The sequence below is a fragment of the Bombina bombina genome, chromosome 7 (assembly GCF_027579735.1).
Source record: "Bombina bombina isolate aBomBom1 chromosome 7, aBomBom1.pri, whole genome shotgun sequence".
Lineage (NCBI taxonomy): Eukaryota > Metazoa > Chordata > Amphibia > Anura > Bombinatoridae > Bombina > Bombina bombina.
Genome location: NC_069505.1, coordinates 169,411,523 through 169,430,819, shown reverse-complemented (window position 1 = coordinate 169,430,819; position 19,297 = coordinate 169,411,523). Strand labels below are relative to the sequence as shown.

General features: G+C 41.9%; 1 protein-coding gene across 2 annotated transcripts in view; it reads right to left on the bottom strand.

Annotated features, from left to right (window-relative positions):
- RCN1 (reticulocalbin 1) overlaps positions 1–19,297 on the bottom strand; it is an 83,232-nt gene that overhangs the window by 2,273 nt on the left and 61,662 nt on the right. For both annotated transcript variants that reach the window (XM_053720402.1, XM_053720401.1), the window contains exon 6: positions 18,045–18,244. In XM_053720402.1, the coding sequence (XP_053576377.1) occupies positions 18,045–18,244 (200 nt within the window). The remainder of the gene's footprint in view (positions 1–18,044; positions 18,245–19,297) is intronic.

Here is a 19,297-nt window from a genome sequence, read left to right as displayed (position 1 = left end):
AAAATTGCAAAGCTTCTGAAGCGTGATCATCGAACAATCAAGCGTTTCATTCAAAATAGTCAACAGGGTCGCAAGAAGCGTGTGGAAAAACCAAGGCGCAAAATAACTGCCCATGAACTGAGAAAAGTCAAGCGTGCAGCTGCCAAGATGCCACTTGCCACCAGTTTGGCCATATTTCAGAGCTGCAACATCACTGGAGTGCCCAAAAGCACAAGGTGTGCAATACTCAGAGACATGGCCAAGGTAAGAAAGGCTGAAAGACGACCACCACTGAACAAGACACACAAGCTGAAACGTCAAGACTGGGCCAAGAAATATCTCAAGACTGATTTTTCTAAGGTTTTATGGACTGATGAAATGAGAGTGAGTCTTGATGGGCCAGATGGATGGGCCCGTGGCTGGATTGGTAAAGGGCAGAGAGCTCCAGTCCGACTCAGACACCAGCAAGGTGGAGGTGGAGTACTGGTTTGGGCTGGTATCATCAAAGATGAGCTTGTGGGGCCTTTTCGGGTTGAGGACGGAGTCAAGCTCAACTCCCAGTCCTACTGCCAGTTTCTGGAAGACACCTTCTTCAAGCAGTGGTACAGGAAGAAGTCTGCATCCTTCAAGAAAAACATGATTTTCATGCAGGACAATGCTCCATCACACGCGTCCAAGTACTCCACAGCGTGGCTGGCAAGAAAGGGTATAAAAGAAGAAAATCTAATGACATGGCCGCCTTGTTCACCTGATCTGAACCCCATTGAGAACCTGTGGTCCATCATCAAATGTGAGATTTACAAGGAGGGAAAACAGTACACCTCTCTGAACAGTTGCTGGGAGGCTGTGGTTGCTGCACGCAATGTTGATGGTGAACAGATCAAAACACTGACAGAATCCATGGATGGCAGGCTTTTGAGTGTCCTTGCAAAGAAAGGTGGCTATATTGGTCACTGATTTGTTTTTGTTTTGTTTTTGAATGTCAGAAATGTATATTTGTGAATGTTGAGATGTTATATTGGTTTCACTGGTAAAAATAAATAATTGAAATGGGTATATATTTGTTTTTTGTTAAGTTGCCTAATAATTATGCACAGTAATAGTCACCTGCACACACAGATATCCCCCTAAAATAGCTATAACTAAAAACAAACTAAAAACTACTTCCAAAACTATTCAGCTTTGATATTAATGATATTTTTGGGTTTATTGAGAACATGGTTGTTGTTCAATAATAAAATTAATCCTCAAAAATACAACTTGCCTAATAATTCTGCACTCCCTGTATGTACCTCAGTAACGTTTTCTAATGTATGAAAATTGTAATAAATTGCAAAATTTTATTTGTTACGCTACATTTTTGAGATGTAACCGATGACAAAGTAACACACACAGTCACTGGCATCCCCAAGAGCCACAGTTTAGGCATGTGAAGAGTGTGATCCTATGGGTAGGCAGTAAAAGACACCTTAATTTACCCTCAGTAAAACTTAGAGAAATCAGTTGCCATATATACAGGTATAGATATACAGATATATATATATAGGAATATCTATTTAGAAATACATAAACCATTCTGGTATGTGCAGAACATTGGAATGGGGAATATTTACAGTAAATACACAGTGTAACACTTTATCAAATATGAATATTGCATAAATATGCTTTTACATGTTTTCATCTACTTAACTGCAAATGGCTCAAATTCACTTATTTATATACATATGTATGTATGTATGTATGTATGTATGTATGTATGTATGTATGTATGTATGTATGTATGTGTTAATATGTGTACATATGTATTTATGTGTTAAAGGGACATTCTAGTCAAAAACAAAATTTATGCTTACCTGATAAATTTCTCTCTCTTGTGGTGTATCCAGTCCACGGGTCCATCCATTACTTGTGGGATATTCTCCTTCCCAACAGGAAGTTGCAAGAGGACACCCACAGCAGAGCTATATAGCTCCTCCCCTAACCCCCACCTCCAGTCATTCGAAAAAGGAGAAACTATAGGGTGCAGTGGTGACTGTAGTTTTAAAAATAAAAACACCTGCCTTAAAGTGACAGGGCGGGCCGTGGACTGGATACACCACAAGAGAAAGAAATTTATCAGGTAAGCATAAATTTAGTTTTCTCTTGTAAGGTGTATCCAGTCCACGGGTTCATCCATTACTTGTGGGATACCAATACCAAAGCTTTAGGACACGGATGAAGGGAGGGACAAGGCAGGAACTTAAACGGAAGGCACCACTGCCTGTAAGACCTTTCTCCCAAAAATAGCCTCCGAAGAAGCACAAGTATCAAATTTGTAAAATTTAGCAAAAGTATGAAGCGAAGACCAAGTCGCCGCCTTACAAATCTGTTCAACAGAGGCCTCATTTTTAAAAGCCCATGTGGAAGCTACCGCTCTAGTAGAATGAGCTGTAATTCTTTCAGGAGGCTGTTGGCCAGCAGTCTCATAAAGTAACCGGATTATGCTTCTCAGCCAAAAAGAAAGAGAAGTTGTCGAAGCCTTTTGGCCTCTCCTCCTTCCAGAGTAGACAACAAACAATGCCGATGTTTGACGAAAATCCTTAGTAGCTTGTAAATAAAACTTTAAAGCACTAACCACGTCAAGATTGTGTAACAGACGTTCCTTCTTTGAAGAAGGATTAGGACACAGTGACGGAACAACAATTTCCTGATTGATATTCTTATTAGATACTACCTTAGGAAGAAACCCAGGTTTGGTACGCAAAACTACCTTATCTGCATGGAAGATCAGATAAGGGGAATCACACTGTAAGGCAGATAACTCTGAAACTCTTCAAGCCGAAGAGATAGCCACTAAGAACAGAACTTTCCAAGATAAAAGCTTAATATCTATGGAATGCAAAGGTTCAAACGGAACCCCTTGAAGAACTTTAAGAACTAAATTTAAACTCCATGGCGGAGCAACAGGTTTAAACACAGGCTTGATTCTAACTAAAGCCTGACAAAACGCCTGAACGTCTGGAACATCTGCCAGACGCTTGTGCAGAAGGACAGAGCAGAAATCTGTCTCTTTAAGGAACTAGCTGATAATCCCTTTTCCAATCCTTCTTGGAGAAAAGATAATATCCTAGGAATCCTGACCTTACTCCATGAGTAACCCTTGGATTCACACCAATGAAGATATTTACACCATATTTTATGATAGATTTTCCTGGTGACAGGCTTTCGAGCCTGAATCAAGGTATCAATGACCAACTCGGAGAAACCACGTTTTGATAAAATCAAGCGTTCAATCTCCACGATTTGGATGCTTGAATGGACCTTGGAGTAGAAGGTCCTGCCTCAGCGGCAGAGTCCATGGTGGAAAGGATGACATGTCCACCAGATCTGCATACCAAGTCCTGCGTGGCCACGCAGGTGAAATCAAAATCACTGAAGCTCTTGGCAATCAGACGAGGGAGGAGAGGAAATGGTGGAAACACATAAGCCAGGCTGAAGGATAAGGGCAGTGCTAGAGCATCTATCAGCGCTGCCTGGGGATCCCTTGACCTGGACCCGTAACAAGGAAGCTTGGCATTCTGACGAGACGCCATCAGATCCAGTTCTGGTTTGCCCCATAGTTGAATCAGCTGGGCAAATACCTCCGGATGGAGCTCCCACTCCCCCGGATGAAAGGTCTGCCGACTTAGAAAATCCGCCTCCCAGTTCTCTACTCCTGGGATATGGATAGCTGAGAGATGGCAAGAGTTAACCTCTGCCCATAGAATTATCTTTGAAACCTCCATCATTGCCAGGGGACTCCTTGTCCCCCCCTGATGGTTGATATAGGCTACAGTCGTTGTCCGACTGAAATCTGATGAACCTGGCCGCAGCTAGTTGAGGCCAAGCTTGAAGAGCATTGAATATCGCTCTTAGTTCCAGAATGTTTATCGGAAGGAGGGCTTCCTCCTGAGTCCACGAACCCTGAGCCTTCAGGGGATTCCAGACTGCGCCCCAGCCCAGAAGGCAGGCATCTGTCGTCACTATAGTCCACTCTGGTCTGCGGAAACTCATTCCCCTGGACAGATGGACCCGAGATAACCATCAGAGAAGAGAATCCCTGGTCTCTTGATCCAGATTTAACAGAGGAGACAAATCTGTGTAGTTCCCATTCCACTGATTGAGCATGCAAAGTTGCAGTGGTCTGAGATGCAGGCGGGCAAACGGAACTATGTCCATTGCCGCTACCATTAGGCCGATCATTTCCACACACTGAGCCACTGATGGCCGAGAAGTGGAATGAAGAGTACGGCAAGAAGTTAGAAGCTTTAATATCCTGACCTCTGTCAGAAAGATTTTCATTTCTACTGAATCTATCAGAGTTCCTAGGAAGGAAACTCTTGTGAGAGGAGAGAGAGAACTCTTTTCTCTGTTCACTTTCCACCCGTGAGACCTCAGAAAGGCCAGAACAATGTCCGTATGGGACTTGGCGATTTGAGAGGTCGACGCCTGGATTAGAATGTCGTCTAGGTAAGGAGCCACCGCTATGCCCGTGGCCTTAGAACCGCCAGAAGAGCCCCTAGAACCTTCGTAAAGATTCTTGGTGCCGTGGCTAACCCGAAGGGAAGAGCCACAAACTGGTAATGCCTGTCTAGGAATGCAAACCTTAGGAACTGATGATGATCTCTGTGAATCGGAATGTGGAGATAAGCATCCTTTAAGTCCACGGTAGTCATATATTGACCCTCCTGGATCATAGGGAGGATGGTTCGGATTGTCTCCATCTTGAAGGATGGGACCCTGAGAAATTTGTTTAGGATCTTGAGATCCAAGATTGGTCTGAAAGTTCCCTCTTTTTTGGGAACTATAAATAGGTTTGAATAGAAACCCTGACCCTGTTCCTCCCTTGGAACTGGGTGGATCACTCCCATAACCAGTAGGTCTTGAACACAACGTAAGAATGCCTCTCTCTTTATCTGGTTTGCAGATAGTTGTGAGAGATGAAATCTCCCCTTTGGAGATGAACCTTTGAATTCCAGAAGATATCCCTGGGAAACAATCTCTAGTGCCCAGGGATCCTGGACGTCTCTTGCCCAAGCATGGGCGAAGAGGGAAAGTCTGCCCCTGACTAGATCCGGTCCCGGATCGGGGGCTACTCCTTCATGCTGTCTTAGGGGCAGCAGCAGCTTTTTTGGCCTGCTTCCCCTTGTTCCAAGCCTGGTTAGGTCTCCAGACTGGTTTGGACTGGGCGAAATTTCCCTCTTGTACTAGAGGAAGCTGAAGCTGCGCCACTCTTGAAGTTTCGAAAGGAACGAAAATTATTCTGTTTGGTCCTTAACTTATTGGACCTATCCTGAGGAAGGGCGTGACCTTTTCCTCCGGTAATGTCAGAGATGATCTCCTTCAGGCCAGGCCCGAATAGGGTCTGTGCCTTGAAGGGAATGTTAAGAAGCTTAGACTTTGAAGTAACCTCTGCTGACCAGGACTTAAGCCATAGCGCCATACGCGCCAGAATGGCAAAACCTGAATTCTTAGCCGTTAGCTTGGTTAAATGAAAAACGGCGTCAGAAATAAAGGAATTAGCTAACTTAAGAGCTTTAATCCTGTCTAAAATATCATCTAACGGGGTCTCCACCTGTAGAGCCTCCTCAAGAGACTCGAACCAAAAAGCCGCTGCAGCAGTAACTGGGGCAATGCATGCAAGAGGCTGGAGAATAAAACCTTGATGTATAAAAATTTTCTTAAGGAGACCCTTCAATTTTTTATCCATAGGATCTAGGAAAGCACAACTGTCCTCGACGGGGATAGTTGTACGCTTAGCTAGGGTAGAGACTGCTCCCTCCACCTTAGGGACCGTCTGCCACGAGTCCCGTATGGCGGCATCTATGGGAAACATCTTTTTAAAAGCAGGAGGGGGAGAGAACGGCACACCTGGTCTATCCCATTCCTTAATAATAATTTCCGAAAACCTCTTAGGGACTGGAAAAACATCAGTGTAAACAGGCACTGCAAAGTATTTGCCCATCTTACATAATTTCTCTGGAACTGCAATGGGTTCACAGTCGTCCAGAGTCGCTAAAACCTCCCTAAGCAATAAGCGGAGGTGTTCAAACTTAAATTTAAACGCTGTCATTTCAGAATCAGACTGAAGCAACGCCTTCCCTGAATCTGAAATGTCACCCACAGATAGAAGCTCACCTGCCTCGGCTTCTGAGTATTGTGAGGGTATATCGGACACAGGTATTAAACCGTCAGAAAGCTCTGTATTAGTTCTAGCCCCAGAGCTGTCTCGCTTTCCTTGTAACCCTGTCAGTTTGGACAATACCTCTGAGAGGGTAGCATTCATAACTGCCGCCATGTCCTGTAAGGTAAAAGAATTAGACGCGCTAGATGTACTTGGCGTCACTTGAGCGGGAGTTATAGGTTCTGACACATGGGGAGAGCTAGATGGCATAATCTCCCTCTTTTCAGTCAGAGATTCCTCTGGAGATAAATCTTTAAGCGCCATAATATGGTCTTTATAGTTTATAGAAATTTCAGTACATTTGGTACACATTCTAAGAGGGGGTTCCACAATGGCTTCCAAACATATTGAACAAGGAGTTTCCTCTATGTCATATTGACCCTCCTTGCAAATGGATGATTAACCCCTTAGGCCCCAAACTGGATTTAAAAAAACGTTAAAAGACAGTTGAGCACCTTGCCACAGCTCTGCTGAGGTTCCTACCTGCCCTCAAATACGATTTTGTGCAGAAATAAACCCCTTGTAATGGTCCTCAGATGCCAGAGGACTCCTCTAGGGAAGCTGGATGTCTCAGTCTGAAGGAAAACTGCGCATCTAGAGCGTGAAAATAGGCCCCTCCCACCATGTACTGGATGTCAGAGGGGCCTTAAAAAAATACTCCTAGGAGTATCTGACTAGCCATGTGGAAAACTAGGCCCCAAATAAAGACTTATCTCCCTCAGAGAAAAAAACGTCCTATTTATGAAACATGTAAAACGTTTTGTCACTAAGTAATGTGAGAATTAACATGAGTATTACCCTGTTTGGTAAGCATGATCCCAGTCATTGTTAAATCACTGCATCTAGCTTACCTCAAATACACAAGGCTCTGTCAGCATTTTCTAGAACTTATTCATCTCTCTAGAAATAAAAATACTGAACATACCTCAAAGCAGGTAATCTGCAGACCGTTCCCCAAACTGAAGTTTTCCCATACTCTTCAGTTATGTGTGAGAACAGCAATGGACCTTAGTTACAAACCGCTAAGATCATCAAACCTCCAGGCAGAATTCTTCTTCTAATTTCTGCCTGAGAGTAAAACAGTACAACGCCGGTACCGTTTAAAAATAAACTCTTGATTGAAGGTAAAACTACACTAAGTCACCACATATCTCTTGATGCTTCCTATCTTGTCAAGAGTTGCAAGAGAATGACTGGGGGTTAGGGGAGGCGCTATATAGACAGCTCTGCTGTAGGTGTCCTCTTGCAACTTCCTGTTGGGAAGGAGAATATCCCACAAGTAATGGATGAACCCGTGGACTGGATACACCTTACAAGAGAAATTAAACTTTCATGATTCAGATAGGGCATGTAATTTTAAACAACTTTCCAATTTACTTCTATTATCTAATTTGCTCAATTCTTTAGATATCCTCTGTTGAAGAAATAGCAATGCACATGTGCAGCAACCAATCAGCAGCTACTGAGCATATCTAGATATGCTTTTCAGCAAGTGATATCAAGAGAATGAAGCAAATTAGAAAGTTGTTTAAAATGACATGCTCTTTCTAAATAACAAAATAAAAAATGTGGGTTTCATGTCCCTTTAATATGTGTACGTATGTATTTAGGTGTTAATATGTGTACATGTGTTAATATGTGTTTATATGTGTGAATATATATATATATATATATATATATATATATATATATATATATATATATATATATATATATATATATATATATATGTGTGTGTGTGTGTGTAAATACACATATAAATATAAATACAAGTAAATATCTACTTTTTTTATGCATTTTTTTTTTTATATAATTTTTATTAGATGGCCATCCAAGGTAATCTAGAAAACCTGGACCGTTGTGGAGGCCGAAGGACAGGTTTGAAAACCAGTGCTCCAGCCCAATATGTGCACATGTATTATCACCATGTCTGCATCGTTCCAGCAGATTAATATAGTAAATGTGTTTCAGTTTTGATGAATGTAAAATGTTCTTATGTGATTCGACTTGGCAAATGTGCTTGTATGCACTTCTCCTAAATGCAAAATGTGCCCTGCTGGCTACTAATTTCACCTTAATAAAATCCTGTGAGCTGTCAGAAGGCCTGTATTCTATTGGGTTGTACTTCCGCAGAAGTGGAAAACTACAAACTTTGAGCATTCCTCACGTGAGGATTTCTGTGGCTGTTTAGATTATTACATTCAGCTAATAATTCAAATATGTTTTATGTAATAAAGAGCCGATTCCAGAGGGCAAGTAGGACTTACTAATGCTAACAATATAAAGACTCTATCTTCCTAATTCTACTCCCACTGGTACAAGAAACAAAAGATCCTTGATATTGTATTACAAAACAAAAACAATATCAATGGGATACATCAAAGGTATGTTTGTTTGTAATTTATCTTACAGTTAAAATGCTGTGACCATCATCTCAGAATTGTGATCTCTCACTCCAAAACAGATTCTGTTTTGGCAAAATTTAAAATATGCTTTAAGCTTTATCAAAATATAACACTATTTATTTTTATACATTTATTCCCCCAATTAGATTTTTAACATATATAGATAATAAAAAGAGAAATAAACTAAAAAAAAAAAAAAAGTCTGAATATGCATAAGACAGCATAAAGGTCAGCAACATATGGCATTGAGTGTGACACAGCATTTGAAGTGGTGCAATGAGGACTAACACAGCCTTTGGTTCCAACCTTATCACGTTTTTGCCACGTAGGGGGGCAGCTACGTCCAGTTTTACTCTCCTCTTTTCTCCCCCCACTGGCACTGTGCAAAGTACAAGAGAAATAACACACTACATGCTAGGGAAGCCAAAGCAGCAGATTGCAACTGGGGAGGCCTTGGGGAAATTAAGATTAGGGGCTGACAGAGGAATTTAGGGACCAGGTGACTGATATGGCTATAGGGTGACAGAAGCTGGCACACATGGTCACATTTTAGTATTACTTTGGCACAGGATTCATAAAAGGTTGCCAACCCTTGACATAGCATATGGCAATAGCATGATTACAAGCAATACTGCATTACAGAATATAGAACTGCACTACAAATACCATTTGAAAATAAATTTAATAAGAAAGGGACAGTAAAGTCAAAATTAAACTCATTATTCAGATAGAGCATGCTATTTTAAACAACTTTCCAATTTACTTCTATTATCAAAATTGCTTTGTTGAAGACTATACCTAAGTAGGCTGATAGGATCTTAGGAGTGTGCACGTGTCTAAAGCAGTCTATGGAAGTAGTGTTTGTAACTATGTATAACATTGCTATAAACATTATTGCAAACGCTGCTGCCAGATGGCTTAAGATATGTGCATGCTCCTGAGCTTTCCTAGGATTACTCTTTAACAAAGGATACCAAGAGAACTAAGCAATATTGATAATAGAAGTAAATTGGAAAGTTGTTTAAAATAGCATGTTCTATGTGAATAATAAGTTTAATTTTGACTTTACTGTCCCTTTAAGAGTAATAACAACAGAAATATTTATACTTAAAACAAGCCGAGTTACTTCAGGATGAGATGAAGGTTTGAACTCAAGGACTAGTCACCTTAAATTAGTTATAAAGTGTTAAAAGACGGACATACTAAGTTGGTACTTGCTGTATAAAGTTCACATTACAAACTTCTTGTGTGACACATCCCCCCCCCCCCGATAGTTAAAGGGACATTCCAGCAAAAAATGGAATCAGCATGGATGTATTTCAGTTTTGTTCTTTTTAATATACATGAATTAGCAAAAATGCTTCTAATAAAAGCTAAAGCTGTTTTAAATGTGTATTTAAGTAAGCACCGTGCACCAGCATTTTAAACACAGCACTTGCTCAGAGAGGCTAAGGCATATGTACCTTCTTGTAATGACTCAATTTGTTAATTGCGGACATGATACAAGCTCCACTGATGCTCTGAGCAGCTGCAGTATTTAAAATACGGGTGCACTTTGAATATCTAGCAATGATGAAACAGTGATAACTTTTATTAGAAGCATTTTTGCCAACACATATATCTTGAAAATATGGTTCTATTTAACCCCTTAATGACAACTGACGTACCAGGTACGTCCTGCAAAAACTGCCAGTTAGTGACAATGGATGTACCTGGCACATCATTTTTTCTAATTGAGTACTGGAAGCGATTGCGATCACTTCCAGCAGCTCTCAGGGTATTGCAGCGATGCCTCGATATTGAGGCATCCTGCAATACCCTTTTACAAGCATCCAATGCAAAGAGAGCCACTCTGTGGCCCTCTCTGCACCGGTAGCAATGGTGCCGTTTGTTGGTGGGTGGGAGCTTAGCAGGGAGGCGGGTGGGCGGCCCATCGCTACCCGGCATCCGGTTCCTGTAAGTGTAATGTGCACAATGGATTCCGGGAGGGTGCTTGCGGGGGCGCACGCGCGCGCAGCAACCACTACCACCAATGATCCATGAAGTGAAAGGGAGGGGGGGGGGGAACCCAATATAAATATTGATTCTAAAAGGATCTGGGAGGGGGTGGGGGTATTGAGGGGGGCAGCTACACTACAGAAAAAGTTATTGTAGAAAAAAAACAAAAACACTTTGTTTTTGGGGGAAAACTGGGTACTGGCAGACAGCTGCCAGTACCCAAGATGGCGGCACATAGGTAGCAGGGGGAGGGTTAGAGAGCTGTTTGGGGGATCAGGGAGGTTGGGGGCTAAGGCAGGGGTCCATCACAGCTGAATAAATAAATATATATATATATATATATATATATATATATTTTTTTTTTTTTTAAAAATAAATAAAATAAACACCTTTTATTTAAGTACTGGCAGACTTTCTGCCAGTACTTAAGATGGCGGGGACAATTGTGGGGTGGGGAAGGGAAGAGAGCTGTTTGGGAGGGATCAGGGGGTGGGATATGTCAGGTGGGAGGCTGATCGCTACACTAAAGCTAAAATTAACCCTGCAAGCTCTCTACAAGCTACCTAATTAACCCCTTCACTGCTGGGCATATTACAAGAGTGGTGCGCAGTGGCATTTAGCGGCCTTCTAATTGCCCAAAAGCGACGCCAAAGCCATATATGTCTGCTATTTCTTAAAAAAGGGGATCCCAGAGAAGCATTTACAACCATTTGTGCCATAATTACACACGCTGTTTGTAAATAATTTCAATGAGAAACCTAAAGTTTGTGACAAAATTTGTGAAAAAACAGAATTTATGCTTACCTGATACATTTCTCTCTTACGGTGTATTCAGTCCACGGATTCATCCTTACTTGTGGGATATTCTCAATCCCTACAGGAAGTGGCAAAGAGAGCACACAGCAAAGCTGTCCATATAGCTCCCCTCAGGCTCCGCCCCTCCAGTCATTCGACCGACGGTTAGGAGAAAAAGGAGAACCATAGGGTGCAGTGGTGACTGTAGTTATTTTAAATTAAATTTGAACCTGACTTAAATGCCAAGGCGGGCCGTGGACTGAATACACCGTAAGAGAAAGAAATTTATCAGGTATCAAGCATAAATTCTGTTTTCTCTTACTTGGTGTATTCAGTCCACGGATTCATCCTTACTTCTGGGATACCAATACCAAAGCAATAGGACACGGATGAAGGGAGGGAACAAGTCAGGTAACCTTAACGGCAGGCACCACTGCTTGCAAAACCTTTCTCCCAAAAATAGTCTCCGAAGAAGCAAAAGTATCGAATTTGTAAAATTTGGCGAATGTATGCAGTGAAGACCAAGTTGCTGCCTTACAAATCTGTTCAACAGAAGCCTCATTCTTAAAAGCCCATGTGGAAGCCACAGCTCTGGTGGAATGAGCTGTAATTCGTTCTGGAGGCTGCTGTCCAGCAGTCTCATAAGACAATCTGATGATGCTTTTTAGCCAAAAGGAAAGAGAGGTAGCATTCGCTTTCTGACCTCTCCTCTTACCAGAGTAGACGACAAACAAGGATGATGTTTGTCTGAAATCTTTTGTCGCTTTTAAATAGAACTTTAAAGCACGAACCACGTCAAGATTGTGTAAAAGTCGTTCCTTCCTAGAAACTGGATTAGGACACAGAGAAGGAACAATAATTTCCTGGTTAATATTCTTATTAGAAACCACTTTTGGAAGAAAACCAGGTTTGGTACGCAAAACAACCTTATCTGCATGGAACACCAGATAGGGTGAATCACACTGCAAAGCAGACAATTCAGAAACTCTTCGAGCAGAAGAGATGGCTACTAAAAACAAAACTTTCCAAGATAATAACTTAATATCTATGGAATGTAAAGGTTTAAACGGAACCCCTTGAAGAACTGAAAGAACTAAATTTAGACTCCAAGGAGGAGCCACAGGCTTGTAAACAGGCTTGATTCTAACTAGGGCCTGTGTAAACACCTGAACGTCTGGTATAGCTGCCAGGCGCTTATGTAACAGAATAGACAGAGCAGATATCTGTCCTTTTAAGGAACTAGCTGACAGACCTTTCTCCAATCCTTCTTGGAGAAAAGCCAGTATCCTTGGAATCCTAACCTTACTCCACGAGTAAACCTTGGATTCACACCAACCAAGATATTTCCGCCATATCTTATGGTAAATTTTCCTAGTGACAGGCTTTCTGGCCTGTATCAGAGTGTCTATAACTGATTCAGAAAAACCACGCTTAGCTAGGATTAAGCGTTCAATCTCCAAGCAGTCAGTTGCAGAGAAACTAGATTTGGATGCTTGAAAGGACCTTGAATTAGAAGATCCTGTCCACTAGGTCTGCATACCAAGTCCTGCGTGGCCACGCAGGCGCTATCAGAATTACTGAAGCCTTCTCCTATTTGATTCTGGCTATTAGCCGAGGGAGAAGAGGAAACGGTGGAAAGATAAGCTAGACTGAAAGACCAAGGCGCTATTAAAGCATCTATCAATGTAGCCTTGGGATCCCTGGATCTGGATCCGTAAAGGGGAAGTTTGGTGTTCTGACAGGACGCCATCAGATCCAATTCTGGAATGCCCTATAGCTGGGTTAGCTGCGCAAAGACCTCCGGGTGGAGTTCCCACTCCCCCGGATGGAAAGTCTGACGACTCAGGTAATCCGCCTCCCAGTTGTCTACTCCTGGGATATGAATTGCAGATAGATGGCAGGAGTGATCCTCCGCCCATATGATGATCTTGGTTACTTCCTTCATCGCCAGGGAACTCCTTGTTCCTCCCTGATGATTGATGTACGCTACAGTCGTGATGTTGTCCGACTGAAATCTGATGAATTTGGCCTCCGCTAGTTGAGGCCATGCCTGGAGCGTGTTGAATATCGCTCTCAGCTCCAAAATGTTTATCGGGAGAAGAGATTCTTCCCGAGACCATAGACCCTGAGCCTTCAGGGAGTTCCAGACCGCACCCCAGCCTAACAGACTGGCATCGGTCGTGACAATGATCCACTCCGGTCTGTGGAAACTCATCCCCTGAGACAGGTGATCTTGAGACAACCACCAGAGAAGAGAGTCTCTGGTTTTCTGGTCCATTTGAATTTGAGGAGATAAATCTGCGTAATCCCCATTCCACTGCTTGAGCATGCACAGTTGCAGTGGTCTGAGATGAATTTGGGCAAAAGGGACTACGTCCATTGCCGCCACCATTAAACCAATTACCTCCATGCACTGAGCCACAGAAGGCCGAGGAATGGAATGAAGAGCTCGGCAGGTGTTCAACAGTTTGGACTTCCTGACCTCTGTCAGAAAGATTTTCATTTCTACCGAGTCTATTAGTGTTCCCAGGAAAGGAACCCTTGTAAGCGGGGACAGATAACTTTTTTCTACGTTCACCTTCCACCCGTGAGACCTTAAAAAGGCCAGAACAATGTCCGTATGAGCCTCGGCTCTGTGGAAAGACGACGCCTGTATTAATATGTCATCTAGGTAAGGTGCTACTGCAATGCCCCGCGGTCTTAGCACCGCCAGAAGGGACCCTAGCACCTTTGTGAAAATTCTGGGAGCAGTGGCCATCCCAAAAGGAAGGGCCACGAACTGGTAATGCTTGTCCAGAAAGGCGAACCTTAGGAACTGATGGTGATCTTTGTGGATAGGAATATGTAGGTACGCATCCTTTAGATCCAAGGTATGCATATATTGACCTTCCTGGATCATCGGCAAGATTGTCCGAATGGTTTCCATCTTGAAAGACGGAACTCTGAGGAATTTGTTTAGAATCTTTAGATCCAGGATTGGCCTGAAAGTTCCCTCCTTTTTGGGAACTACAAACAGGTTTGAGTAAAAGACCAGTCCTTGTTCTGCAATTGGAACTGGGTGTATTACTCCCATCTTTAGGAGATCTTCTACACAGCGTAAGAACGCCTGTTTCTTTGTTTGGTCTCAAGACAAACGAGAACTGTGGAACCTTCCCCTTGGGGGAGAATCCTTAAATTCTAGAAGGTACCCCTGAGCAACTATTTCTAATGCCCAGGGATCCGGAACGTCTCTTGCCCAAGCCTGAGCAAAGAGACAAAGTCTGCCCCCTACTAGATCCGGTCCCGGATCGGGGGCTACCCCTTCATGCTGTCTTGGTAGCAGGAGCAGGCTTCTTGGCCTGTTTACCCTTATTCCAGCCCTGCAAGGGTTATCTTGCTTTGCAACAGCAGAGGTAGCAGCAGGTCCGCTCCTGAAGTTGCGAAAGGAGCGAAAATTAGCCTTGTTTTTGGCCTTAAACGGCCTATCTTGTGGAAGGGCATAACCCTTGCCCCCAGTGATATCTGAAATAATTTCTTTCAGCTCTGGGCCGAAAAGGGTCTTCCCCTTGAAGGGAATATTTAGCAGTTTTGTTTTGGACGACACATCCGCTGACCATGATTTGAGCCAAAGCGCTCTTCGCGCCATGATGGCAAAACCTGAGTTTTTCGCCGCTAGTTTAGCTAACTGGAAAGCGGCATCAGTGATAAAAGAATTAGCCAGCTTTAAAGCATGAATTCTATCCATGACCTCATCGTATGAAGTCTCCCTCTGGAGCGACTCCTCCAGGGCCTCGAACCAAAAAGCCGCTGCAGTAGTTACAGGAATTATGCAGGCAATTGGTTGAAGTAGAAAACCTTGCTGAACAAAAATTTTCTTCAGCAATCCTTCCAATTTTTTATCCATAGGATCTTTGAAAGCACAACTGTCCTCTATTGGTATAGTTGTACGCTTAGCAAGTGTTGAAACAGCCCCCTCAACCTTATGGACCGTCTGCCACTCGTCCCACCTGGGGTCGTTTATGGGGAACATTTTCTTAAAGATAGGGGGGGGAACAAAGGGTACACCTGGTCTCTCCCATTCCCTAGTCACAATATCCGCCACCCTCTTTGGGATAGGAAATGCCTCAGTGTAAACAGGGACCTCTAAAAACCTGTCCATCTTACACAATTTTTCTGGGACCACCATGGGGTCACAATCATCTAGCGTAGCTAAAACCTCCTTAAGCAGTACGCGGAGGTGTTCCAGCTTAAATTTAAACGCTAAGGAATCTGAATCTGCCCGCTGAGAAACTTTTCCTGTATCTGAAATTTCTCCCTCAGACAGACCTTCCCTCACTGCTATTTCTGAGTTTTGTGAGGGTACTACAGATAAATTATCCACAGCGTCTGATTGCTCATCCTCTGTATTTAAAACTGAGCTATCACGCTTTCTTGGCAAAAATGGCAGTTTAGATAAAAATGCTGCAAGAGAATTATCCATTACTGCTGCTAATTGTTGTAAAAGTAATAGGGGCCAATGCGCTAGAGGTACTAGGCATCGCTTGCGCGGGCGTAACTGGTGTCGACACATGGGGAGAGGAAGAAGGACTATCCTCATTACCCTCTGCTAAAGAATCATCTTGGGCTACATTTTTAATTGTCACTGGATGGTCTTTAAAATGCTTAGATGTTTTAGCACACTTAACACATAAATGCAATGGGGGTACCGCCATGGCTTTTAAACATAAAGAACAAGGTCTATCTGAAGTCTCAGACATGTTTGACAGAGTTATACAGCACTACAATACAGAAAAAATCACTTTTTGAAAAAACGTTACTGTGTCTTTAAATAATAAAAAGCACACACTTTTTTCCAAATCACCAAAAAACATCCGATCTTTATGAAATTTTCACCACATGATTCTAATGCTTTGAAATGATTGCACACAAATTTTCAAATCAATTAACCCCTTATTGACCAAACCGGAGCAAATTGCAGTAAACAACCGGTTTAACACACTACAGCACGGTGCCACAGTCTTTGCTGCGGCCCTACCTTCCCTTAGGGTTATTTGTAGCAGAAATATAAGCCTCCTTGATGTCCTCCTGCACTCTCAGGACTCTACACATGAAGCTGCATGAGCTGTCTTGAAAATCAACTGCGCAACTGAGGCGCGAAAATGAGGCCCCCTCCCTCTTCAGTCCAGAGTTATGGGGCCTTCCTGAGTCAGACTAGGCGTCTGATAATATGCCAGGCGAAATAAAAACCCCAAAAAGTGTTTACAACGTTTCAAACACTTAAATAAATCTAATATTCCATCAATAAAATAATCGATTTAGCCCATCACAGTGTCTACCAGTATTTAAGCCCTTAACTGAAGCCATCCTTCTATACTACGTTTCAGAAAATGGCTTACCTTCCCTCATGGGGATTTCTGTCAGTCTTCTAGCATTACCAGGTCTTGTTAGAAATAAATGACTGAGCATACCTTAAGCAGTTAAGCCTGCAAACTGTTCCCCCCAACTGAAGTTCTCCGGTACTCAACAGTCCTGTGTGGGAACAGCAATGGATTTTAGTTACAACATGCTAAAATCTTTTTCCTCTCAGCAGAAATCTTCATCACTTTCTGCCTCAGAGTAAATAGTACAAACCGGCACTATTTTAAAATAACAAACTCTTGATTGAAGAAATAAAAACTACAAATCTAACACCACAAACTCTTTACCCTCCCGTGGAGATGCTACTTGTTAGAGCGGCAAAGAGAATGACTGGGGGGCGGAGCCTGAGGGGAGCTATATGGACAGCTTTGCTGTGTGCTCTCTTTGCCACTTCCTGTAGGGATTGAGAATATCCCACAAGTAAGGATGAATCCGTGGACTGAATACACCAAGTAAGAGAAAGTGAACATTTTTTTTTTATTTGATCGAATTTGGCAGTGAAATGGTGGCATGAAATATACCAGAATGGGTCTAGATCAATACTTTGGGTTGTCTTCTAAAAAAAAATATATATACATGTCAAGGGATATTCAAGGATTCCTGACAGATATCAGTGTTCCAATGTAACTAGCGCCAATTTAAAAAAAAAAAAAGTGGTTTGGAAATAGCAAAGTGCTACTCGTATTTATTGCCCTATAACTTGTAAAAAAGCAAAGAACATGTAAATGTTGGGTATTTCTAAACTCAGGACAAAATTTAGAAACTATTTAGCATGGGTGTTTTTTGGTGGTCGTAGATGTGTAACAGATTTTGTGTGTCATAGTTAGAAAAAGTGTGTTTTTTCCCCATTTTTTCCTCATATTTTATATATTTTCTTTTACAGTAAATTATAAGATATGATCAAAATAATGGTATCTTTAGAAAGTCCATTTAATGGCGAGAAAAACGGTATGTAATATGTGTGAGTACAGTAAATGAGCAAGAGGAAAATTACAGCTAAACACAAACACTGCAGAAATGTAAAAATAGCCCTTGTTTTTAAGGGTAAGAAAATTGAAAAATGGTCTGGTCATTAAGGGGTTAAAGATGTAATTAATTTATGTATATTTATATTTTGACTGGAATGTCCCTTTAAAACTGGAATAAAGATCTAATAACCATATCCTAAAGTTTTATTTGTAATGTGCATACATATTACACAAATTATATAAGTCATATCCAAAAGAATACATTTATTTAGTGTGTATGTAAATATGATATATTTTTACCTTATTTCTGTCTGATTCATAGATCAGATGTCTGGCTTCAGCCTGCGCATGGTCATAATCCTCAGGAAGAATCCAGTGTCTAATTTCATCTTTATCCATCTTTCCATCTTTGTTCAGGTCACGAAAATCTGCAAATTGCTCGCGTTCAGTAGCTACCCAATCAGGTTCAGGGGCTCCATCTTCATGAGAAAACATGTCGGCTAAAGAAACAAAAAATATATATTTCTGTGATGCATGTCTAGAGTGTGATCCAATGGGTAGGCAGTAAAAGACACCTTAACTTAACTTAGAGAAAGCAGATGCCCCTTGGTTTAATGTAGTCAGTGTAATAATGGTAGTTTTCTAATCTTTTGAACAGTTTAAAGCAATACATGTGGGAAGGCTCTGAAACTAAGCCTATGGGGCCGATTTACCAACCCCCGTATCCGGAAACAGGAGTTAAGAAGTAGCGGTCTAAAGACCGCTGCTCCTTAACTCGTCCGCTGCCTCTGAGGGTGCAGACATCAATCCGCTCGATCGTATACGATTGGGTTGATTGACACCCCTGCTAGCGGCCAATTAGCCGTGAATCTGCATTGAGCAGCATTGCACAAGCAGTTCACCAACGGATCATGTCTGACAGACAAAGATTAATCGGCCCCTCTATCTCAACCACAAATAAATTAATACACCCATTAGATTCCTCTTTTAAATTAAAGGGGTCAGTTGTCTCTCTAGATAGCACATGATCAAGATTAAAATAATAAATAAATTGAAAATCTCAACCTAATATACATTAGATATAAAAGATGAAAAAAAGGAAAACAAAAACAGTAAATTAGCAGCGTTGGTAAGGGTCTTGGTAAGGGTTGGTAGATTAGCAGCGTTGGTAAGGGTCTTTGTAGGTCAGCAGTAATTCTGCTGTGAATGGTAGTGGATTACTTTCTTAGTGGTGTAAGCGGTCAGAAACAGACAAAATTTTGAGAGATCGCATAGGTGGTTGCGGCAGGATGCAGAGAGCAATAAGATGTGGGGGATGAAGAAAACAGATTGGAGTCAAGAGTAACTCTAAGAATGCGGATTTGGGGTGATGTAGGGATAGTGGTGCCGCTAACAGCGATAGAAATTGGAGTAGAGCTAGAGGGTGGGGATAATTATAACTCTATAATATAGTGTTTGTGTTTCTATAAAGATATGTACATTATATTTTTTTGATATGGACCATGACCATAATGAAACTTGAGCTCAAAGTTAACAGATTTCTTGTAGGTTTT